The following is a 26,168-nucleotide window of genomic DNA, read 5'->3' on the forward strand; positions in this document are numbered from 1 at the left end:
GAGCCCTGCTTTGAAATGCTTTTTGGTTAGTGCTCTGAATTGGTACCTTGGGTATATTTGTTCTGTCTTGAGCTCAGTTGTCTGTACAAGTCTTGGGTAAATCTCTTTATCCCACTTTGCCTGGGCATGGGCCCGGTAGCAGGGATAATTCGTAAGTCTTTCTCAGATCTGAGGAAAGATAATTGTACCAGAGGTAAATTGTATAACATTATTTGTTGTTTGATTATAATCTTCTTGGTTCTACCTGGTTAAATTTTAAAGCTTGAGATTTTAAATTTATAATTGTGTGGTGGTTGACATATATGCTGAAAATTATTAAATGTCACTTCTCAGTTATCACTTTGCTGAACGTGACTTGAGATAAGGTTAAATGTGATATTCTCTGATTTAGAAGCCTTTAAGTTATGAAGATTAACTTTTGTCTTTCTTGTGTAAGGATATGCATCTGCTTGTAGGTGAAAGGAAAATTCATCTATTATCAGACTTAGGGTCATGCTTTTGCATAGAAGTATAAACCAAAGGTATGGCTCTGACATGATTCGTTAGTGAAATTTCTAGAAATTAAAATAAGCAGATTTGGTATTGGCTTGTTGCTTGTTGTTTGAAGCCATTTATCCACATTTCAGAGCACGTAGGTGGAAGAGTGAAAAAGAGAGAATAAAGATGAGGATGGGGCATAGAATTTGAGTTAGAGGATTAGAGTTACAAGTCACAGGCTTATAGAAGTAATGTTACCTTTCTCACTGGTAGCTTCTATAATATGAATCTTTATTTTTCTATACAGAATAAGTTGCCTTTCTTTCAGTATTTCTTAACTGTGATTGAGATCTTAGGTAGTAACCAATGTCTATGTGTAAAAAAGATGGATCAGTCATGATCTGAAGTGGCTTAGACTTGTCTTAACGTTATCAAAGGAGTGTAAAATATTGTTCTTGATTTTTATGAAGTTCCTCTCACTGCTGCTGCTTCATTGTGGGAGCTTCTATGGAGCAAACAATGCTAATGTTAGTATTTAGCCTGACTTTTCTTTTCATGTCATTTTCTAGAATGGAAAAGGTACAGGACCTGTCATAATTATCATTATGCTGTAATTTCTCATGATAGAGAAGGATGTCATACCAATTTATCTCACGTTAATCTTCTTGATGCAAGATTGGGGTGGTGTACTTCTGATATCACTGCAGACTTTCAGGGAATTGTCAAAATGTGAAGCGGGTATGGGTATGGAGAGAATAAGTAGATAAAATATTGTCTGAAATGAGTTGTCCATAGGAAATCATAATTTTAATGTATATTACTGTACAACAAGAGGTAGTCATTGAAATTAAAGGATAGTATAATTAGATCAGTCAGGGCAGGGGGCGAACTAATGCTTGTGAGTAGTCTGAAGAATTTATTGTCATGGATGATCAAGGTAAACACAAGTTGAATTATTTAATGGAAGTGAGTTTTTTTTAATGGCAGCTTAAAAGAAAAACACTAAAAGGAAAAGAAAGGAGAAATAGAAATTCAGACCATAATTGACTTTTAAGAGGGCCTCTTTCTGCATTTCATTTGTGACGCAAATGAAAAGGTCATTTTTTCCTACTCCAGTTACTGTTCTCTGAAAATGCAGTGCTATTTGCCCTTCTGAGCAAATAGTACAACTTTCTTCTTTATTAATTGTGAATTTGGGCCTGTATTTAAGTAACATAAGATATGGAGAAAAATACCAAATTGTTCTTCTCATGTTTTATAAAGTACAGCATTAAATTTTTATTAAAAGAAATAATGCTCTTTTGATTAAATAAAAACAAACCCCTGGGTATGTGTACAGGTGGACGGTTTCCTCATTGAGACTGCATCTTGCAGTACTCTTCTCCCCACACACTTTTTGTTTTGGTAGGATTGGGGGGTGAATGGGGGAAAAGAAGAAAAGGTTTTATTTCACATTGAAATTTTAAGTATTGAACTTCTCTGATTATGTGATTATTGCGACAGTAATGTATACATTCTGCAAAATTCTCTGCAGAAAACTGATGATCGCTTTTAGTGTAAGCAGGAACTTTAGTGCTTAATATGTTGTCAATTTTATTATCTGAGCTGTTCTTATGACAGTTACTTGTCATTTTAGCTGTTTTCTTTAAATAGACTTTGTATTTCGAAATATATTCCTACTGTCTCTGTAATCAAAGCTCCAATTTTTAAGGAATTTTTTTTTACTCCCCCCCCCCCCCATTTTCTGTGAAATGGGTGATTCCTGTGTTCTTTTACTACCTCTGGCATTGATGGCACTGTGTTAATATTTGGAAGATAGTTGTACTATTTAGAAGAGTTTGTGATCTCTAGTTCCAGTCCTGCTGATACTTAATGCCCTCTATAGTGTCATTTCTTTGACTTACTGTGTGTTCGTCATTGTGCACAAGATCAGGTTCAAGCTTCTACAAAATGAAGCTTCCAACACCCAAAAGTATTCCAACCTCTGTGTTACAATAAGGAATGTTCAGTGAATTTCATTAACTTGTTCGAGGCCAAACAAGAAAAACTCTTGCATCATTGTGCTCTTCCTCACTACATGCAGCTGATGTTTTCAGTGCTTTAAATTCATTATTAAAGGTTTCATTCCTAAAGATTGTTAGATTCTATGTGAGCTTGAAATAATTTGTAACTTGCTTTGAGAAACTAATCCTAACCTTTTTTTTTTTTTTTTTTTTTTTTTTTTTTTTTTTTTAAATAACTTCTACTAGCTTGAGATCACTGTTATCACTGTTATACTTCAGGGTTTTTTTGTGCTGATGGTTTTGGTATTTGCTGATACATGACTCCTTAATGTTTATTCATTGAGAATATATTCACAGCATAATTTAAGCACTTGTTGGCATTGATGCATTTAAAGAGCAGAATGAACAATGAATACTATTGTATATGGTAATTGGCAATGCATGTCTTTATGGTTTGGGTCTGAATATTATCTCGATTTAATGCCTATCATGAAGATCTGTATGTATGCTACAGCCAAAATTGTATTCTAAAGACACTGAAGCCACCATTAGAGTAGAAAACTTGTATATTCTAAGCTTTTTGTAATATGTGAAGAAAGCGTTTTTAAAGTACAATTGCAATACAGAATGAACTAAATTAAAATTGCATTACAGTGATCACAGAGCTTTGTTTTTTACAGTTTAAAGCAAGTGTTGTATTTATAAATTATATCACTGATAATTCCAACTAAGAGCAAATTTGAAATTCAGGCAGCTGTAGGAGAGGATGCTGAAAACTTTAGTTACCAGGAAGAGGCACAAGAATCTCAGAAATGAACATAACAGCTCTTATTTTCTTAAATAATGAGTAATGAAAGAGTTAATATTGCCATAAAATTATTCTGCAGATTTTTCAGATGTAACCCGTTATGGGACACATTATATTTCTGAGAGCTGTTTGAGATTTTTCAGCTTGGACAAAGCTTCACTGGCTTGCGTTCAAATCAGGAGGATTAAGAGTTGCAAATACAGTGAAAAATAATGAAGGCCTCTAACTGTCTAACTAGAGAGCAGATTATTGAAGGAAAGTTGATTCAGTGGCAAACAAAATGATCATCAAATATAGGGACCTGCCTCTAATGATGCTCTCTGATCCCATGTTAGGCTTATAGAGCTGAATTTGATCATTTGAGTCTCTAACATGAAAAGTGTTGGGGAAGAATGAAGATGTAAGAAAGATTTACGGATGTAAGGCCATAATTTGACCAAATGAAGCTAAACCAAATTATAGTAACTGAGTTACGTACAAAGATTGTAACTTTTGTTGACCTAAACCACATTGTAGCGTATTATCCCTCTCTGTGAACATCAGTTGAGGAGGACTGTGAAGGAATTGGCTCTTACAGCTGATAGATTTTTTTTTCAACCTGGCTGGTGAGGCTGTTTGAGTTGGAGGAGGATGACTCACTGCTGATGGCACTAACTGAGGAATTCAGATACAGATTCTGATCCTACTCTGTGACTAGGATTAATGGTCTATTGCAAGATGCACTTTTTCTGAATGCCATGCTTCTCCCATCAGTAAAATTTGCATCATAGCACCTTCTCACTTTGTAGCTATGGTATGAGGATAAATATGCTGGAGATGTAGAGGCTGTCTGATATTTGTGGTGCCATATAAATACATAAAGTATGTATATGCACTTGAAGTACTGCTGGTGTCTTGATACAAGTTTTTCTAAATTGCGGGAAATCTGGTTAGTTACAAAGCTCAGCCTTTTTTCTCGGCAAAAAATAAGAAAACGATAGCTAAAGAAAAATTACGTAAGAGTTATAAGCATTTCTATGGGTTAAATGACTGGAGGCTTTCTGTGGATAGCTCTGTCTGGAGCTATGTGAGCATCTTGTTCTTTAAGACCAAAGAAGCTGCCCTGTGAAGGATGAGATGACCTCCCCTCCTACTCACTTCCTTCTTATGAAATGGAAAAGTTAGCTCAGAGAACTAAATAGCTGAAATATAAAAACAAATTTGGCTATCATCTAGTTCTGATCTGGCATATGAGTTGCTGCCGTCTGAAGCTTGTAGCATGACTTCTGAAGTGCAATGCATAGAAAAATGAAAATAGGTGAAACCAAAGGACAGTGAACAACCTGAATAGCTGTGCAGTCCTTTAGATAAAAGTTTAATTTACACAAACAGAACTGTATATTTTTAATGTTCATGTTCTATTTGTTCTGTCCAAAATAAGATACTAAGAATAAGTATTTATTCTTAGAAATACAAAAGAAAATTATAGTCATCTAAAAATGAGTGCTTTCTGGGAAGCCAACTGGTATGAAAACCTTTTCTGAAAACTGACACATGGTGACTATCTAAATACTTTTTTATTTAACCAGTTAAACCAGTGAGATTGTATGGTTGAGTATGCAGATTATCTCTTAACTCTCTAAACCTCTCAAATTCCATCCTAATGTTGTTTCAAAGTATTGTAATACTAACAAGTGCATACCTTTGAAATGATCTTGATACCTTAAGTATCAAGATTTGTTTGGCTTGAAAAAAAGGCCAGAAACGCAATTTCCTTGCTTGAGCAGATTTAGGTTTGAATCTTACTTTATGATTAATGTATCTTTTGTTTCTGCATTATTAGCATATTACATTCTTCTTTCTGTTAGAAGAATTTCCTCTTGAGAATGTTGTAGGTTGATTGTAGGTTGTTTTTAGATGCTAAATTGAAATTCGTAACATAAATTGTTACTACCTTTTAAATGCAATATTGATTTGCTTTGTTGTACCTTTCAAAATGAAAGGTTTAATAGAAGTCACTTTGCACCTGCTATTCTAATGCAGTAATTAAAAAGTACATTAGATAAAAAGCCAGAATTCTGAACTCTTCTAAAATAGCTGTTACATAGATTGTGCCAAAAAAAAAAAAAAAAAAAAAAAAAAAAAAAAAACTTGATTTTTGGCTTTCTTGTGCTATATAATGCCCAAAGGAAAAAAAATACATACATACATATATGTATAATTGCAATGTAATTTTATAATCTTTGGATGACTTTGGGTAAAATTAACAAGATTACCTTTTAAATTAACATCAGTTATTTGTAATTATAAATATTTATAACAATAGCAGAACTCAGCTTGGAGTAGAATTGTCTGCTTTCACCTGATTTTTTTACCACAGGTAGTTCTAGTGTGGTAAAACCTATTCTTTGAAATAAAACTTCACTGGTGTAAAACAAAGACTGTGATAAATAGATAATTGGTTATAATTATCAAACAATTGGTATTAGTAGCTGCTTTTCTGTCATTGTTTCTGTACTGTTTTTGTTACGCTAAACCAAAACTTGGTGGTGGGAAAAGCTTTTTTTATGTAGTTGAACGTTTTGTTTTTTTCTCCCCTCTAAGAAGTCTTTTTATAACCTCCTTTTATCCAGTTTTTACATATGGGAATCAATTGCTGTTCTAAGGATATCTTAATTATGTATAGAAATACCTGTAGTTAAAAAAAAAAAAAAAAAAAAATTCCAGTGATGTGCTGCCATCAAGATTACTTGTTTCAGCCTTATGCAGGAACATGTAGCAATTCAGTAAGATACTATTGGAAGCCCCAAAGCTGAATTAATGCTTTTAGTTAAGTGTGTCTTGACTATTTTCACTGCAATTAGAAGTTAACTTCAAATTTTGACATATTTTGGCAACAGTTGTAGATGTCAGCTTGCAGTGAAGAAAGGGAAAGCTGCTGTCTGAAAGAGGTTGGTTCAGGGTATTTCTGATGGAAAGAGGCTTCTCAGTCTACTCTGTGTCAGATTATTGTGCAAGCAACAGGAGTTCTTTGTTTCACTTGCAGTTGGGACATACAAGATGTGCTATTAGCCTGGACTGTTCCTCAGGTAGAGCTCTGCAGTTCTCTGCGTCCAGGCTGCACACGCAGTGCTCGCCAGGACTCCCTTTGTAGCAGAGCTTACGTGGGATTTTCTTTGCTTCTTTAGCAGCTTTTAAGTTTTTACCCTCAAACCCACTAAACTCTAAAACAAGTCAAAACCTTTGGCTTTCTGAGGACACCTTTTTTTTCCTCCAGATCCTCATCAGTAGACTGCAGAATCCCATTCCCACCTAAAAGGTTCACATTGAGAGATTTGGGGCATGGCAGGAAAACTCCAGCTGCCAGCCGTTGTGTGAGTCCATCCCAAGGGAGATGAAAGGGCTGCAGCAAAGCCTCCTCTCCAGGTGCTGAGGCCAGCCCATCTACAGTGATGCTCCACTACCCATCACTTCTAGCTATGCTTTGGTGCTATTGTCAGTCACTTAATATTTTGCTCTGCTAGCCATCGTCATTATCCCATTTTTCTGTCTTTCACCTTTGATTAATTTGATGGACTTTGAGGACAGTGACAATGATGGAAATGTAACTGTCCAGAAGCAGCAGCTAGAATACTCACATTAGAAGATCTGTCAGCTGTTCAGTCTTGTAGATGAAGCAGCTGAATTTGGTAGGAAAGCAATTTTTCTTGTAAGAATTCAGGATAGGAACATGCATGCAGGGAATTAATGCACACTGTTCAAATACCTGGAGAATCCATGTCAATGGGGTTTTTAAATGCAACTGCAACATCACTTCTCCCAGTTCATGATCCTGCTTGACTGATCATATGTGAAGGATCCTGATTCCTTCACAATGTTGGTATGATTTAACTAGTGAATTTTTTTTAAGTCCCTACATGTGTTCCCTGTTACTTTATTTTGTATGAGGAAAAACTGTCTTACTGCACATTGAATCACTAATATTGTGCTACCTAGAAAGACATCCTGTATAAATAGGAGGGTGTGGCTCCAGTTAAGTAAGCAAGATCTTTCCAAAGGAGATTTGAAATGTTGATGTGAAACTGGCCATCACTTATCTGTCAGTCCAGAAAGTTTGGTCTTGATTTCCAGCAGTCAGGCTGTTCTGTAAAAACTTCCAGTTTGATTCAGATTATTGGTCTCAATAAATAACCTCCAAGCTGTAAGTAAATAATAATATTTCTCTTGATTTGCTGAGAGCTTGTTCATGGTTTTCTTAAAGCAAGTGGTTGTTTTCTTTCTCTCTACTTTCCCATTGACTTGATAATCAGCTTTTTGCTTTGGCATGGGATTCTCCCTGCATGTATGTATGTTCAATATTGAGACTTGGATTTAGTTGTGTTTACTTGCTAGATCTTGGGTGTGGGCTTTTGTTTTGACTCTATTGGTTCATTTACTAAGTTCTGTATCATCTTTACTTTGTGAGTGCATGTAGAAGGACATGATGCAGACTTGTCATGTCTTTTGTGTGTGTAGTATGTCTCAGTTTTCCACAGGGTGGTACTAGTCTGTGAGGTGCTGAAGACTAACACAGCTTATATGGAGAATTCCCAAAGTTACTTTGTACACAGTAAAGTCTACTTCTGTGCATGAGGAAACAGCTGCACAAGGAATGTGTGTGTATATGCAGTGATACAAGCAGTACCCATAATGTATATGCTGCTATTTAAGATATCTTGGTCTAATCTATTTCCAGGGTTCTGAGTTTGCCTAGCAGGGTCAGCTGGTCCCACCTACTTTGCTGCAGATTTAAAGCCTTTGGAAACAAAAGAGCTGCACCAATCATGGAAAGAGGAACCTTTCCGTGCGGTTCTGAGAATATTTGGATTTGTTAGCTGATGTGGACATCCTTCCCTGAAGGATTGACTACTGAGAATATGAATGTGATTGATGGGTCGAGAGAGACATGGTATATTCCACTGGCCCCATCCTAGTCTGTATTTTTCCAGTTCTCCTTCTCAGTCTGTTTTATTGTGTTCAAACTATCTTTTAAGAGACGGAGCATTGACTGTATTTCTGTCCTTCCACCCCTTCTTAAGAAGACAAAATATACAGACTACCTAGCAGTTACTGCCAGTTTGCTCTCATGACACATTCACTCCTTATCTTGGTAAGGCTGAACTTTCTATCGTTGATTTTCACTCAGGTTATTAGTTATTTTGAATGGAATAATATTGTCAGGTGTTCTGTCGGATGAATAGCCTCCCATAGTATAACTGTATCGTATCAAATAGATATTGACTGTTTGGTGTCTTAAAGTAATTGTCTAATTACTGTATAAGTTTTCTTAATCAAATCTGTTGAGCACTGTCAATTTGATTTGTACAGGAATAGCATGATGGTTGGATACTGGGTATTCCGGTTCATTATTAGCTGGCTGCTCAAATCTTTTAATGGTTTGCCTGTTTCTTTTATGAAAAGACCATTGTTTATTGTGGGATAGTAGCCAGTATTGTAAAGTGTATGTTATCCAGTATAATTGGTTGATACAGCCCTAAAGACCATAATTCTAACCTAAAAGCAAATATTTTAAGCAATTAAGCAACATTTTAACGTAGACAGATCAGGAGAGGAAGACAAAAATACTAACTAGAAATGTGGGTAAATGCTGTGATAGAACCTGTTATTAAATATTGCAACCTCATAAACTTCATAAGCAGAAGCAGCTCACTGCCAATACTCTTAAAGATGCATTTTCTTGAAGAAGAGATAAGTAGCTGAAATGTGAGAGAAAATAAATCGTGGTCTTTAGGAACACTTACTAATTCTTTGATATCATGGAAAAATACAGTATTCTTGTTGTGGTGAATTTGCATATATAGGCATGTTATCTTATATCTACCTGCAACTAGCGTTATATAAAAGTATTTTACTGTAAGTAGAGCAATTTTTTTTTGGGGGGGGAGGGCAGGGCAGGAAGGGCTAGATGACCTCATGGTCATCATTTGGAAATGATAGGAAAAAATAATGCGATTTTGGTTATGCTCACATATAATGCTGTTTTGGGGGAGCAGGGGAAATTAGAGGATTTCTTCTACTCCAACCTGAATTTTTTTATGTTAAAAATGTAATTAAATCTTGCCTAGTTCAGATTTTTTCTTGGACAATTATATGGTAATCTGGCAAATAGAAACTCTGTGATAATATACATAGCAAGCAAGGGAACCCTGATTTAAAGAAGAGATAAAGCAGATTTTGATCAGACTGTTGGAAACTTTCGTTTTTATCAGCACCTGATTCACTGAGGAGTTTGAATAAATGATTATAGGAAAAGATGCCTTGTAAAAGATTTAGACCCTCCAGTCGTTTTGGTAATGGGCTGTAAGAATTCCCAACCTATGTCAGACCCTGTTCTGAGAAAACAGTGGGAAAGAGTAGTCTGTTCTTTGTTCCCAGCATAGAAAGTAACGATCTTTAAAGCAGTTTTCAAGCTTTCTCTGTAAAAAAGGAAGTATATATATTGAAAAAAGGCAAACTGTTTCTTCTTTGTCCCAATTCTATAAGATTTTTTTCTTAAGTTCTTCTATTATTAGCCTTCTAAAGGTACACCGTAGTGCACTTGTTTTCACACTTTTTTATAGTACAGGTGTTAGCTGTCTTTTATATTATTTTTTAAAAAATTAATTGGGATATCTTACAGTGCAACTGCAACAAGTAAACTGTCATACTCAATGTGCATCTTTCACAGGTTGACGTAACTTGCCACAGACAGGGTTTTTTTGTGTATTTGTTTTTTTCCACTGGTAGGTTGTCTTTTCAAACCAGGGGCACTTTTGCAACTCAGAAGTTAAAAGCTGAGTAGTTGTCTATGGATCTGGGATCTTTACAAAGACATATTGGATACAAGTTAGCCACATAGCAGCACTTCAGTTGAAGTATACACCTGCTTGATACACCAAGTGTAAACCTTTTCTACCCTGGCCTGTATTACAAAATGGAACTTTTTGTTTTGGGCCACAGCTGTCACCTGTCTCATTTCCAATCTCAGAACTGGAAAGGATTTCGAGTTAATCTCCTCACTCCTTTGTTCAAGGCAAGATCAACTCAACTGAATTATATAAGAAATTTGGACCACTGAGGCCATGTCATGTGTTACTCTATTAATAAAAAGAAAAAAATCTTAAGTTTGCTTCCAGTTATTTTTTACATCTCCTACTTTTTTTCTTTTCACAGTTTGAGCATGTGCAGAGGGGAGCAGGAAAGGAGCTAAAGTTTTTACCCTTGGTATAGGGAAAATGTTTTAATATTGCTCAAGAAATCTGTGGACTATGCATGTTCTGGCTATTAGGCAGAAGAAGAAAACGTTATGTGGGTAATCTTTGATTTCATGGTGTCTGCTTAGCTGAGAAAGTGAAATGGATTCTCTCCAGGTTAAAAGCTGATGATCAAGAATTTAGGTGGCTTCTTAGCTCCTCTTACAAAGCAAGCAAACTTCTAAAGTTTGTGGCCTGAGTTGCAGCTTCAGGGTCGGGTGATTGCCTTACTCTTCTCCAAGCTCTGCTTAAATAGGAGTTCTACCACTCATTTTATATTGAAAGCAAATCAGAGAGATTAATTGTACAGACATATGACTTGAAAGAGAGACAGGTTATTACAGTGATAGTCCTTTTAGGTATAGTGCTTATGGATTCTGTGAGTTGCCATCCTCTCCTGTTGTCCTTTATCACCTGGATTCTGAATCAATGGAGGCACAATTAGACATACTGAAAGAACATTGTTTTCTTTCTTGATATACACAAAAATTACCTCTCTCAAAGAAGAACAGACACTGCTTCTGAATAGATCTAATTTATTATGTGCAGGTGTATCTACCCCAGAAGAGAAATCAATACCTCCGGTGTAGTTAATGTTGAGTAAGTAGCTGTTACTCTTGGACTTGACTCGGGATGCTGTGGGACAGTATGACATGGTGTTCTGCCAGGCTCCCTTCTCATTATCCAAATTCTTCATGCTTATTCTCTTCTTGGTTGTTTTTAAAAGATATTTGTTTTAAATAACACCATGGGTTTTGTAGGTAGTGAAAACACGTTTGAAAATGTGGACTGCGTATACATCAGTAAAGGGCTGACTGTATGAGATTAGAGAGAGACTGAAAAAGATATTTTGAGAGCTATACAAAAATACCTGATCAAGTTAACACATTAGTTCAGTTGCATGATCAAGACAATTATAAATACCAGTCTTCCTAACTATTTTACTTCTGAAGGAGGGATTTTACCGATTTAATCTTATGTCCTACAGTCTATTTTGAGTGTCCATTCTCTTTTGCATTGTTTGTGTGTAAGTGTTGCTGCTTCCAGTCCTTTCAGGTCAGTGTTTGAACTCTGCACTGAAAACCATTACTGAAAGACATGGGGGAATGCATCAAATTATTTACTTTTCCTGAGGAGTCATCTGAATACCTATTTAGAATTGTGTGTGCAGTCTTTTGAGACTTTAAAAAAACTCTGATATTTAAGGTGTGGAGATAGGGATTTAGGGATTTTGCTTTGGACACCTGAATAGGTTCTAAAACTCATAGCTTTCAGTAAGTAAAAGTTGTAAGTTTTACTGGAGTTAATTACTTATTCAGATTTAATACTCTAAATGAAGTGCTTGGTTAATAAGTACTTTAGTTAAAGCTTATTGTATAGGTGAATGTATTTATACATTTACTAGATTTAAAGTGCTACTGAGTATTACCTCTTTTGTAATGATATTTAATGGTTTTTCTTTAAAAACAAATGGAGTAAAGCAAGCAAACAGACCTGTGTAAAGATATAGGCTGCCTTTGGGAAATCAAATCTCGGAAGGCAGGGCTGGAAGCTGAGCTTCCATATAAAGTTGAGTGTTAGGTATTTCTTGTTGCTCTCTGGAGACACCTGAATTAGAAATCTAAAAAAAAAGAGTCCATGCACTCCAGGGACTTTGCACTATGTCCCTGTTCTGCATCTGCAAGCCTTTCGGTGCAAGAGATCAGATACTACTTCACACTGGTATAACAGCAAGTCATGTTCCTGCTGAGTTTCATTAAAATATAAGAAGCTGAGAAAATTAAGGAGAAACACTTACTCATTCTTAGAAAGTTTATGGTAATCAAATGACTAACTTTATTTGAATTACTCTATACATATGTACAAATATTGTTGATCAGTGTTCCTTTAAGACTTCCACTTACTAGCAGTAGATTACTTCATCCTTTGTACGTAGCTTGCTTTTTCTTTTCTCTTTTTTTTTTCCCTGAGAGAAACTATTGTATATTCTGTTTTTATTGCTAATGTTTTGTGAGACTTACTCCAGTTTTCAGGCTCCTATAGATTTCAAAATCCTCAGTGGTAGATGTTTTTAAGTATAATGCAGTTATTTGTAATTTGAATCCCAGATGGTTAAGGTTTTTTTTTTTTTTTTCCTTTTGCGCTGGGTATATTTCAAACTATAAAACAAAATATGACTACAGACAATGCAGTGGAGTATCTTCTATGTCTTAGAAACACAAGTTTGTTTTTTTTTTTTTTTTTTGAAAAAGTTAAATTTCCCTTGTCGTATGAAAATAGAACAGCCATATACTTAATGTTTTGTACAATGCATTTGATGTTCCAGTACAATTTCAGGCTCCCTCGATAATGTGCAGTACTTTCTAAAAAGAATAGCCATGTTAAATGGCAAAAACATGACTGTCAAGTATACACTATATGTGTTTCAGTCTGCATGCTAGTCATGACAGGTGCTCAATGGTTGTCAGCATCCCTGTCAGCATGGAGACTCCTTTGACATTAAAGTCACCAGCTCAGCCCTGATGCTGCGCAGTTCTATTGACACCTCTATCAGGCTGAGGCTGAGCAGCGAATGTCAGAGCCTCTGCTGTTCTCCTGGTATGTCACCAGCCCTCTGTAGCTTTCATTTGACCTTGCCTGTTGTTTGAACTTGCCATACTTTTTTTCCTGCAGCTTTGCTGGGGAAATGAACCCATAGGTCATAGATGTATAGGTATCTTCAGGGCAATGAAAAACAGCATTCAGAGTGACTTGGAGAAAGGTGTGTAATGATTCCTGTGGATCTAAGACAATCAACGGTTAGAGTACTTAGGGATTCATTAAGTGCCATTCATTTTGTCTGTAGCTGAATTTTGAGATGTATTTCAGGAAAAGTGGTGACAACTTTTAATGTCTAATTGACCTTTTCTTTATTTTTCTTTCCATATTCATTTCTGATATGTTCCCGTATGGCAGCAAACAGCACTGCTCAGTATCCTGAATTTCTGTTCAGAGCTTCAGCACCTCAGTCTGGGCAGCTGCGTCATGGTGAGTACTTAGACTACTCTGTGTGTGTGTGTGTGTGTGTGTGTGTGTGTGTCTGTACACACTTGCTTAGGGACTCAGCCTGGAGTTATGTTGCACAAAGGCCTGTTAACTGCTGGGTTGATACTACATCAGAAAGTAAACTGTTTTTGTGTGAAGGTTCAAAATGGATGTGGCTTAGTTGCGTGCCAGTTTAATAGGGCTAAATTTTAGCTTGTAGGCTTTCCATTGTTCTTGTTCTCCAGCCTCTTCCTAAAATCTCATGCATTCTTTATGTATATAGTGACTTTTTCTTTCCAGAACTGATTATCAAGAGTTACTTTTATTCAAGCCGAATCATCATTCCTAGCAGGCCAACATTTGCGTGTGATCCTACAGTAATAAGCACGAGAGAGAGAGATTTTCTGCAAAAGTTGTTTTAGTCATAGACTTCCTGGGGGCATGCATTGATTTATGGAAAGAAAACACAGGGATAGCAGTTCCTACGGGGAACTCATCTGAGCTGTATTACATGCATATGCTAGAGGTATATGTAGTGGGATTCTAGTTTGCTGCTGTCTCTGGTGATAGACATATTAATTTTAAGTAACTAAGGAGACTTAGTAGAATTTCCTAAAGGTTCTGGAAGCAAGTGACAAAGCAGATTGGCTGAGCCTTCCCTACTTTGACTCAAGGACAGAGGAGGGGAGCAGTGTGATTTATTCTTTTCAACAAAGCCTATGCTTTTTTGAGAGTGAATTTCATTCTTCTCTGCCTATTTAATGAGACATTATTTGAGCCCCTTTGGCTTGCCCAAGGTAGCTAGTAATGCTTGTGTAAGGAGATGTAGTAACTGATTGACCTAGAACAGAAATATGTGCGTTCTTTAATGCGCATACGCTTATGGTGGCATTGCCTATCACCATAATATAATTATCTTTTGAAAGAAAAATAACTTCAAAAAGGATGCTTTGAAAGAAAATACTTTCCTGTATTTCCACTGATCATTTTATTAAATGAGTTTGAAAGCATCTGTGTTCAGTGGTTGATAGAAAATGTATTTTGGCTTTGTCTGTTGCGAAAGTAGGCCTCATTGTCATCTACAAGGCGTAATTCTTCAAGCTCTTTAGAAATGACAAATGCTTAAGAAAGATCTGTAGGTGTGTCGGCAAGCAAGTTCTTGTAACACCTGTATATGTCTGGAAAAGATGGTATATGTGACAGAGTGTTTGTTTTCCTTGCAGATTGAAGATTATGATCTTATAGCAAGTATGATGGGAGCAAAATGCAAAAAGCTTCGCAGTCTGGATTTGTGGAGATGTAAAAACATAACTGAAAGCGGAATAGCAGAATTGGCTTCAGGCTGCCAGCTTTTGGAAGAACTTGATCTTGGCTGGTGCCCTACATTACAGAGCAGTACAGGCTGTTTCACCAACCTTGCACGTAAACTCCCAAACCTACAAAAGCTCTTTCTTACAGCCAACAGGTCTGTGTGTGACACAGACATTGAAGAGCTTGCTGCTAACTGTACTCATTTACGGCAACTGGATATATTAGGTGAGAAAACATAGGACTATTGGAATATTTCTTTCTTACCATGTCTGAAAAGCCTTGCAGTCAAAAGGGAGTCCACAAGATGAAACCATCTTCCAGACAATTTTTTTGAATAAATCTTTCTTTAAAAATATGACTCAGCATAGGAAAAAAAGGATTGGGAAATACTGTTCACCTCAGTGAGTTCCTGACTTAGAATCTGATGGATTTGTAAACCATGTAGTGTGACTGTTTAGTATTATTAATTGCTTAAACTATGAATCAAGTATGATTTTTCTGATAATTTCAATAATCACTGGTATTTTTGACTCAAATCCTTTTTACTAATGTTTGGTATCAGATGATCTGATTTCTTCTCCTTGTTTCTGCTTTTGTTGATTGGTGTTTTTTTACTTTTGTGTGCAGTGTAACAAAGTATAGTGCGAGTCTTATCAATAAACAGATTTCTGCTTTTGCATAGTACAGATAGATGGAACGGTATTAAATTTTTTTTGTCCTTTTTAGCAGGAAGTGAATTGTCTCATGAAAAGAAAAAAAAATAATTAAGAAAGAAACTTAAATGGACTTTCCGCTAAGGTGGGAAGAAAGTAAGGAAGAATAATAAAAAAAAAAGCAGATCTTAAATTCTAATCTTCTGCACTCTAGTTACTAGTATTTTTAGAAATCTCAGACAAATATGCCTTAGACCTGTAAGGAATTTGGGAAATTTAGCTTTGCTTGGTATTGTATTTTTGTTTATAATGGAAGATGGGTTTTCTCTTAAAAATAACGTAGAACTGCAGTAGTGGTCTGAACATTGATGTGGGAGAAGTTTGTATGCACTTTTATGAGTTATTTTTATTGACGTAGTTGAAAGAGATCTAAAAAACAAGGAGGGCAAAGAAAGCTGTACTGCACATTTTTAATATATAATAATTTTAATGAAAACATTTAGGTTGAGAGAGATGCTGCAAAGAACTGGGAGGCCTTAACTTGGATAATATTTCAAGTGCGTTTAAGGCTATAAGCATTTTTCATTACAAAAAATTTACCATATGGCTTCAGATTGTCATTCCAATAGAGCTGCTATGTACTCTTCTACCATGAAAAATGGTTTTACTCATCTCTGAATGAGAAAGTCACCTTCTGACCACCATTGGGAAGGAGGATAAACAGATGAAAACTTACTCCACCTGGTATAAGTTGTTCAGGCTTGATATATGTGTCTGCAGGTAATAATGCACTTTGCTTTTATTTAAGGGAATCTGTTTTGTAGCTAGTTTGAGGGTATGTTTCCCTAGTCAGACATGACAAGTTTACAGAAGGCATAGTGAATAACGTATTTGAAAAACATGTATGTTCTCTTGATCACCCACTTTCATGCATTTCTGTTACAACGGCGTTGTGTCTGCCTACAGATTGGTTTGACCTTTCACTATGCCAGAGAGGCTGTGCAATGAATAGTTCGGTTGTGTTAAGCCTACAGATATTCTGCTAGTGCTATTGCTTCTGTGTCAGCAGTGGAGGCTTGTTGCCACACACTTCCTTTCACATTTGAATTCAGTTTATCATCTTGCTGATGCTTATGTGGAAAAACAATATCTGAACTTGCAAAAGAAATTTGTCCATCACCTGGTATTCCTGTGTCAAGTGGCTTTTCCCAATAAGATTGCATATTTGGTTTGGTCTGAAGCTGTTAGAGATCTAAGGTCAGTTCTCAGTTTTATGCGACTAACCTTGAAGAGAAGGTCTTCTCTGTGATATGAATGAAGGAGAGAGACTCTCATTATATCCCCTGTTGTCTCCTGAGTAAAGAGATGTTTGGTTTGTGTGTGGGTTGTAAAGGGTGTAGAAATATTGGGGGAATATTTTACTCCAATTTTACTTGGAGGAAGTAAAATTAACAGCTTCTGCTTGCTGTTAGGTTAACTGTGCATGTTGGGGGGAAACCTCTTTGCTTCAGCAAAGCAGCAAAAGCTTGAAGTTTTTTGCTATGTACTGGGCCTTAAGCTGAGCAAGGATTGAAATGTATTACCTTGCAGTATAGTCACCAGAGTTGACACTGCTGTGGACTTCATAGGGGATGAAAATTGCTGACTTTTAAGGACTTCATTCAGTTATTGGCCAGTGTAAACTGTTGTTTGAGTAGCTGTTAAATGCTGTGGAATATGTACTTCAGAAAGTAGATTTATCTTAAAAAAAAAAATGGATCCAAAATTGCTATATTTGTGGCGCAATTTTGAAGAGGAAACGTGTGTCACTAAGTATGACGATGTGCTGCTTGATTTTTTTTTTTTAAGTTAGTTCTGGGGTTTGTTACCTATTACATGCTGAGCTGCCTCCTTAAAGGCATTCTTTTATTTTCTTCACATGTTTTCCACTAGCTGAAATGATGGGTTATATAGAAATTCTGCTTTCCCTTCACTTGAGGATCTCTACCCTGCAGTAGAATAATGCAGCTGCGATGATCGGACAGTTCTGTAGTGATGGCCTACTTCATAAGAAGTTCCATGTGAACATGAGAAAACTTCCTTATTGTGAGAGTGACAGAGCACTGGTACAGGTTACCCAGAGAGGCTGTGGATTCTCCTTCCTTGGGGATATTCAAAAGCTGTCTGGACACAATCCTGGGTGATGTGCTCTGGATGGTCCTGCTTAAGCAGGAGTATTGGACTAGATCTCCAGAGGTCCTTCTGACCTCAACCACCTCGTGATCTAGTACTGGAGAATTTTAAATGGAAACCCCTAGGCTGGTAGTTAAAAGCTTATTTTCAAACTTGTTGAGCAATGTGATGAGTCAGAGCAGCCTGAACTGGTAGTGCCAAAAGCTTTATCATATGTCATATGAGCAACATACGAGCAACCAGCTGCTATCAAAAATGAAGAATAAGTTATCTTAACCTATCTCCCTAAAAGTCATAACTGCTTCTGTCTTGCACAGAGACCAGTAGAAAAAGTAGATATCCTTGTTAGTGCAGAATTAATATACTCTTGTTGACTTACAAAAACACCTCCCACACCTTCCTGAACAACAGAAAACCCAACTATCCCCTTGCCAGCTGTCAAAATCTTCAGCTTTCTCTTCAGAACATCAACATGTAGTTAGTCAGTTTGAACAGGAAAATCTGCAGCACATTACAATTTAGAATTTTAGTAATGTGCAATAGATTGAATAAAATATAAAGAGTAAAAGGCTAATCTGGCTGATCTAGAAGAAAAAAGAAATAAGCATTTGAGAGACTAGTGCTTGTTATTTTCAGGGTCTGTACTTCATTAGCTGTATGTGTAGGTTCTTTCTGTGCAGAAGTTGGAAATGTTCTCTGATACAGCCAGCTGAAAGTTTAGTACAAGTGTGTGTGTAAATGAAATTACTGGAGGCACATCTTTTTTACTTGAATATTCTTATTAAGTATTATTTGTTATGTAGTAATATTCCTTGCCCTAGAAACTGGGGCTGTAGGAATATTCTGGAGGTGGTATTTTCAGAACCATCATGCATAGGTCTGCTTAACAATTGTAGAGTTGACGTGCTACATATATGATTGCATGTGAATTAAATGATATACAGCTAATAAACAAAATTGTTCTGGTAAACAAATCATTGCTCAGAAACACCTTTTTGAAGACAGTACACCAGAGAATTTTTTCCAGGGAACAAATTGAACAACAAATAAACAGCAGATTTTAAGACATGGGTTATGTATATATTCTGAGAAAGGAACAATTAGTCCAAGCTGAAAAACGGTAGTAAATAAAGTCCAAACCCTTCCAAAGTCTAGGAAAGTGTGCTGTGTAGGATGTGTTGTCTGTCTTTCAAAGACAAAGGAAAATGTGTATTATTTACTCTTCTAAAATGCTTTTTGTATGTGCTTTTAAGAAATATATATCACTCATTGTATGCTATATAAATAAAAGTAAGGCTGTGGAGGCTGTTTGGTATCCAGCGAACAGAGTAACCAAACCCCAACCAGACTGCTGCTCTTTTTAACTTAGGAAAAGTTCTTTCTCACCATACAGTTTGAAGTCTGAGGAGGAAAAAAGTAACAGGTACAAAAAAGCACATAACTGAGGATAACATATCACGTAGTTAAAATTTGATTAAAAATCTAAGCCTTAGAAGAAAGGGTAGGACAACTGTCAAAGTTCAGGTAGAAAAAAATGACCATCCTACAGACAGTCTGCTGCTAAACATCTAGATCTAGTATTTATATAAAAACACTCATTTGGATCTTGAAGTCTAAAAGCTGTGATGGGTAAACATGACTGGTTTTAAGAAAGGTGCTGATACAGTAGCAATGCTAAGAGTTGATGGAAGGAAAATATGTAGCACATTGTATTCTAGAATTTCAATGGGAATGGTAGAGCAGATCATGCTGGTAGGATTGTAGCACTATAGTAAAATCAGAGTCCACTGCAGTAAATAACTGAAGTATATCACAGAATCTCTGTGTGTGCCACAGAGACTATTGTATCAACTACCTGACTGTTGTGGTAACAGTGATTGTTTAAAGCTAAGGTATTTAAAAATCACAATAATAATGGCAGGCCTTGATAACCTCGACACAGATGAGGTAAATTCGGAGAGCATGATAACAAAGACTGTTTTTAGATGATTTAATTGATGTCTCAGAGCAACTAATCTAAGAACGTACTACAGAAGAGGTAAAGACTACCACCCCAGAAGCCTTACGCAGATGAGTACAAGAAACTATTAAAAATAAATAAGACTCATTTCTAGAAGGACATCTCTAAAGATGATGAACAGGAAGATGAACTTTAGGAAGTGAAAGAAAATTGCAGCAAGACGGAGTGAAGTATTAAGAAACTATTGGCCAATGGTAAATACTGAAAGTGTGTTTCAAATGTTAGATACAAGAAGTTTACAGAAGATTTGCTGAGGCTGGTAGGTAATCAAGGTGTAAAGGATCACTCAGTTATGGGAAGGCCATTGCAGGAAAACTGTTGTCTGTCCATTAGGGTTCATTATGGGGGGGGGCAAGTAGGCTGCCACATCAAAGCCATTCTTTCCAGGAGATTAGCCTGCAAAGCTGTCTTAAATTGGAATGCCAATACAGGAAGCTTTTGAACAAATCAATACATTGAACAATAATAAATTGTTAGGATTAAATGGTATTCATGCAGGAGTTCTAAATGAGCTCAAATACAAGGCTGTTGAAATTTTGCTTCTAGTGTGTGTTTCGACGTTTGAATTAATTAGCCTCGGTATTGGAGGAATGAAGGGTGACAAATGTGGCACAAGCTTTTGTAAGGAACGCAGAGATGATCCTAAAAGCTATGAAACAAAATTGTCTTGTGTAAACTGGTTGCATAAGAAAAAATGAATCAGTGTATATGAAGAGTAGTATGACATTTTGAAGGATAATTCCTTCCCTATGAGGATAACTTTGCCTCTCAAATCTTTTAAAATTCCTTAGAGTAATTGATGAAGATGAGAGTAACACCGATCCATTCCATATAGTATTGGATTTTCGAAAGCTTTTACCAAGGTCTCTCACTAAAAGATGCCTTTAAGAGCAGCTTTTAATGCTCTTTTTAAGAGGTCTTTTCCTGGATTATAATGCATGTTTCAAAGATAGGCAACAGAGTTGTTTGTTTGAGTAAATTGTGTGTTTTCAGAGTGTAGTTATGTCACTAGTGTGGTCACCAAGGATTTGCGCTGGGGTAGATACTGTCTAATGTGTTTGTATGTAATCTGGGTGAACAAATGAATAATGACGTAACAGAGGTTGCTGATGATGTCCAAGTATTGAGGATAGAAAAACCTAAGGGTGAAGAACTTAAAACACCGAAGAATTACAAAATGATTCTGCATCACTGAGTAGTCAGATGATAAAATGCAGCAGACAGACTGCTCTGTTGATAAGAGGAATGTCATTGCATGGGACAAAAATAACATTAACTAAGCATATAAAGGGAGTGGCTTTACAGTAGTTGTTACTGTGTAGGAAATAGATCCTGGAGATGTTGCAGAGGTGATCCTGGAGGTGTTGCTCAGCAGCACTCCAAAGGACAAATAAACTATTGAGATTTCTTAAGAAAGAAAAGGAGAGAATTACTGCCTTTGTGTTCAGTACAGTGTATAGTTCTGATTATCCCATTTCAAAAGTACTAAATTAGAAAGTGTAGAGACAAGGCAACAAGGATTATCAGAGATGCAGAAGAGTCTGGAAAATAGACAGTCTTGAGGGGATGGAAGAGATGGCTATAAACTCCTGACTGGTGTGGGAAAAGTGAGTTGGGAATCATCTCTCACTGTTTCTTCGTGAAATAAGAATTAAGGGGCAATAAAATTAACAGGTAGAAGGTTTGACTTTTTTTTTTAACACTGGTTAATTAAACTATGGAACCCATGTGAAGGGGCCATAAATATAAATGTGTTCAGAAAGATAGTAGGCATTCATGGAATATTGCTTAGAAAATCCCTAAACTGATCATTTGGGGCAGTTGAGAGGAAGTGAAGCAACACTTTATAAACACCCTGTTTCTTCCTCTCTCGTGGTTAGCGTTATTGGCCCTGGCTAAAGACAAAATACTGGACTAGATGACTTCTTGGAATGCAATTCAGTTCAAGACTAAGATGTATAAATTGAAGTCCCCACCAGTAGGTGCCCACATGTTGGGTATGTCAACTTTTTAGTCAGAATTTGATGAGCGGTTTCGCACACCACAGACACTTGTCTATAGCCAGTAACCTGGCTGCCTTCCAGCTGCTGTTCCACTAGGGAGTGGGTCTGCTCTAAGTCTTGTGTCATATTAGCCAGCTCTGCCTGAATGTCCTGCATGGTCTAAGAAATCCCAAGGGGTGCAGGTGCCTCTCTGAGTGATTGGGTCATTTCCTGGTGTCTGCTGAATCATGTGCTGTGTGGCATTGATTGTGCTACTGACCAGACCTCCCTCACCCGTGATGGGAGTGTGAGGCTATGGCTGTGCACGCTTGTTGTTTTTGATTTCTGACCGAATTCCATACTTGAGCTGACTGTATAACAGGAGTCAGGAGTTCAGTGGCATTTTTAGTAGAGGCAGATGGTAGTAAGTGTACCCTCTTGCAGTTGGTATGTATAGGAAGGGCTGGTAGTCCTTTGAGAGTTACTCCTGCATGTGCATAATGCCTGTGCGCACTCTAGAGCCCTAATCTGGCTTCCACAGAAGTCTTGCTGATTTGTTTGGAGTAGGAGTAGTCTGTAGTAGCATATGTGCTGTGCAAGCTATTACAGTTAGCAGAGAAGTCGTGAGAATAGGAGGGCAGCATACTATATTGCTTGTTGCCAAAGGCCAGAATCTCGTCAATGAGAAGTCTTGTACTTTTTGGTACTTGGGGTCAGCTTCTGTAGTTAGAAATTCCCTTTGAAGTTGTGAAGTTTCTCCCAAGTAGAAACTTGATGGGGTAACTTAATCAGCTGGGCTAGGAAAATACAACAGGCTTTTTAAAGACAAGACTGTCCAAGACAGTCTCTGAGAAAAGCTTTTTATTTGAGATCTAATTGAAATAATTAAAAAATATATAGGTATAGTAGCATTTTTTCATGATGCAGTATTAGCAGCTTTAGTAAAAAAATCATCCACTTTAAAATTATTTTTTTTTTTGTTTTTGAACAGGAACGAGGATGGTAAGCCCTGCATCTTTAAGAAGATTGCTGGAGTCTTGTAAAGATCTTTCTTTACTCGATGTGTCCTTCTGTTCACAAATTGATAATAGAGTTGTCCTAGAACTGAATGCCAACTTTCCTAATGTGTTCATAAAAAAGAGTTTCACCCAGTGACTCGCTACATATGCTGCTATGGAATTCATTTGACAAAGTTGTTCCCTCTGAATTTGTGTTGACTTTTTTAAGAAGAACATAAATCCCCTATGAAATACTGGAAAGTATTAATTATCTGCACAAAATGGGTAAAAATATATTTAAATACATTATGCATTTCCTAAAGAGTTGATATTGTACTTAGTAATTGCTTTATTCCTTGTTAATTGGTGGCATTGCATGATTTTAAATAGTTGCCATGCGTGTGGCTTTAGAATCATAGAATCAGTAAGGTTGGAAGGGACCTCTGGAGATCACCTAGTCCAACCTCCCCGTTCAGCAGGGTCACCTAGAGCATGTTAGACAGGGTTGCATCCAGGCGGGCCTTGAAGATCTCCAGAGAAGGAGACTCCACAACCTCTCTGGGCAACCTGGGCCAGTGCTCCGTCACTCTCACAGGGAAGAAATTCCCCATCCCATTCAGACAGAACTTCCTGTAGTTCAGTTTCTGCCCACTGTCTCTTGTCCTGTCACATGGGAATTAATGAGAGGAAAATTAAAAATGTATTCTTAAAGGTCCCTTTGTAGGGTGTTCTAGACGATAAACTATCCAGATAAAAGCAGAAGTTAAATATTTAGCAGTAAGGAAAAGATGGGTGCTTCCTTTTATTTATATATGTGTGTGTACACACGCATATATATACATACACAAATATATGTATATATACACTGTAGCATTTTAGTTTGACCTGTAGTCTAAGATCTTATTATTGGCCTCTAAAGAGCTGTTTGAAAAAACTATTTAAACTTGTATAAGAATGGATTGAAAAGACATTTCTTCTTCATTTTGTTGGCAGTGACTTATATCTGATACATTTTTCTCCCTTCCTCCACCTGAAATAGATGTAGTGATGTTTTACAGTCCAGCCTAAGCAACACAACAGATAAACGCAAGAACTTTCCACCTGAACTTATAGCAGAAATGAAAGAGAAAATTACCAGCTGCTTCTTGGTATTGGATATAAAGTTTAAGCCAGGTACTTAGTGTCATAACTGATAATTTGTAGAAAACTCCAAAACAATTTTCTTTTCAAATTTCTCTCATGGTCAAGGATATGTTGATTTGTGATATATCTGCTTATTATGCAAAGTACCATAAAAATCAGTATTTAGGATAATGCATTGGCAACTGTCTCTTTTATTAGAATCAAATCTACTGTCAAGTGTAAAAGCAAACATTTTTGTTCAGTAAAGTAGCAATGAAAATACAGTGTTTATGAAACAAGGGCAATATGATTTGGTAACTTATTAGCTTAAGGTGTTTGTTTTGTTTCTTGTTCTTTCCAAGAGAGGTGATGGCTCCAAGTACTATTGGACACTCTCTCTTTCTCTCTTTTTCTCTCTCTCTTTCCTTTTCCCTCCTTAACACTGTTTAACCTTTGGAGAAGGAAGGCTGTGTTGATGGATGAATTCCAGAGCTTTCTTCCTATTCCTCTTGCAATTCCTTGGATAGAGTTTTCCTCTTTTTTTTTTTTTTCTCTCTCTTTCTTGATTACCACTGCAAGAATAGTTGCTATTTGCAGCCTGAGTTTATAACTGTACATTTTTAGCCATTGGTGAATGTGGACCATGAAACGTGGCCTGCCATTTGAAATTGCCATCAAGGCAGAAATACTGGACCCACAAATTTCTGATTACCTGCTGGAAGAACAGGCAAAATGTTTTGTCTGGCAGAAGTACCTTATTACACCGAAGATCACTGGCAGAGAATACTTCAGTTTATGCAGTAAATAACCGTCTACTAGTAGAGGAGTGCTGTGAATTATTGAGGATTTGGCAGTCTCTGACTCTTGAATGAATGCTGTGAATTCTTTGTGCTGATGCCAATACTTTATAAACCATGTCATGAGACAGCTACAGAACACTTACTAATTTTATAAAAAGACCTTTTTTTCTAATTTTAAAATTTACAGAATCTTTTGAGAATTCCAGATCCAAAGAGGGGCATGCACAAATGTCTTTCCCCTACCCCTTCTCTCCACACAAATGGCACTACAGGTTTTCCAGCTAGGTTATGCCATTCCATTTCTTTCCCTAGAAACCTGGAAATTCTTAGAAATCTTGAAATTTAGTTTTCTTCACTGACAGATGTCAACTTTGGTATATTCTGTGCAAGACTTCATTTCTTTCAGTCAGGTTTGGGTTGGTTTATTTTTCTGGGAAATTAATTTTTAATATTTTTATTTACAAGTAATATTATAGTAACTGAGGATTAAACATTATTGTCCTAGTTACAGGAGAATATAGATTCAGACAATGGGAGTTTACAAATACTGATATTGTAAAATAAATGTGCTTATTTTTGTGTTCTTTTTGTTGTGAAATTTTACTTCTCAGGGTGCATCTGTATTTTTTATCTCTTAAAGATGCTTCTTGTTGGTTTTTCACTCTAAGTATTCTGGGATGTGGATGAAGTGGTATCCATTGTGCCTTCAAACTGGTAAAGTAGGTGAATAGTTAGTTTACTTCTGCAGCATTGGTGAACTGTATGAAAAAAAGGTATATTTACAGTCATGTCTGTGTATATGATATAATTCTATGTTGCTATTGAAAAAGCATAAAGGAGGTTTAAATTGATATTTGGTTGTTCATACTAAAGTATTTGTTTCTTATTTTGTGCCTTCTGTTTGAAATTCTGTTCGTCAGGAATTCTGTACTGTAACTTGAAAGATTGTCACATTTCAGGATTAGTTGAAACCTTTTCATTTAGACTTTTTAAAACTTATTAGCTATTGCTAATGTGTCATTAATTCAAATAGCCGAAAAATATTTAGAGAAAGAGACAACTTTATAGATCCGTACTTTAACCTTCAATCAGTGGGTCAAAAGCTTTACTTGTGGCTTTATACCTTCAAGAAGTCTTCCAGAAAAGAGAGTAGAGACCAGACTTGACATTCCTGATATTTCCAAGATTAAAAAACAATGAAAAATGCTTTTTGACCTTCCTTACACATTGTAAAGAAGCAAGAATAGATCACTGTCCTTTTAGTTATTTTGTACATATATATATATATATACATGCATATATGTATGTATAAATATTTATACGTGTGTGTTTGTATGTATGTGTGTGTATATATGTATAAATCTTAACATTTTCCTGTAGTAATTACTTTTGTGGAGTAACTGTGATAGCAAAAGTTGTTTGTTAGCAATTCTACTCTAAAATGTTGTTTTACTGTACCTGGAGACAGAGTTCCTCTCTATCCATGCAACAGGAAAAGCTGGAGCAGTAGATATACTGGTTCTCCTG

At 36.4% G+C, this 26,168-nt stretch overlaps 1 protein-coding gene across 7 annotated transcripts in view; it reads left to right on the top strand.

Moving 5' to 3' along the window:
- FBXL4 (F-box and leucine rich repeat protein 4) overlaps positions 1-25,529 on the top strand; it is a 60,424-nt gene extending 34,895 nt beyond the window's left edge. For 5 of the 7 annotated variants that reach the window (XM_062572723.1, XM_062572724.1, XM_062572720.1 and 2 more), the window contains 3 exons: positions 13,515-13,586; positions 14,807-15,119; positions 22,713-25,529. In XM_062572723.1, the coding sequence (XP_062428707.1) occupies positions 13,515-13,586; positions 14,807-15,119; positions 22,713-22,876 (549 nt within the window). In that variant the 3' untranslated portion in view covers positions 22,877-25,529. Of the gene's footprint in view, positions 1-13,514; positions 13,587-14,806; positions 15,120-16,050; positions 16,079-22,712 lie in introns of those variants that run through there. The other 2 variants (XR_009957992.1, XM_062572725.1) reach the window with 2 other exon arrangements.
- The last annotated feature ends 639 nt before the right edge of the window (positions 25,530-26,168 follow it).

The sequence above is a fragment of the Rhea pennata genome, chromosome 3 (assembly GCF_028389875.1).
Source record: "Rhea pennata isolate bPtePen1 chromosome 3, bPtePen1.pri, whole genome shotgun sequence".
Classification (NCBI taxonomy): domain Eukaryota; kingdom Metazoa; phylum Chordata; class Aves; order Rheiformes; family Rheidae; genus Rhea; species Rhea pennata.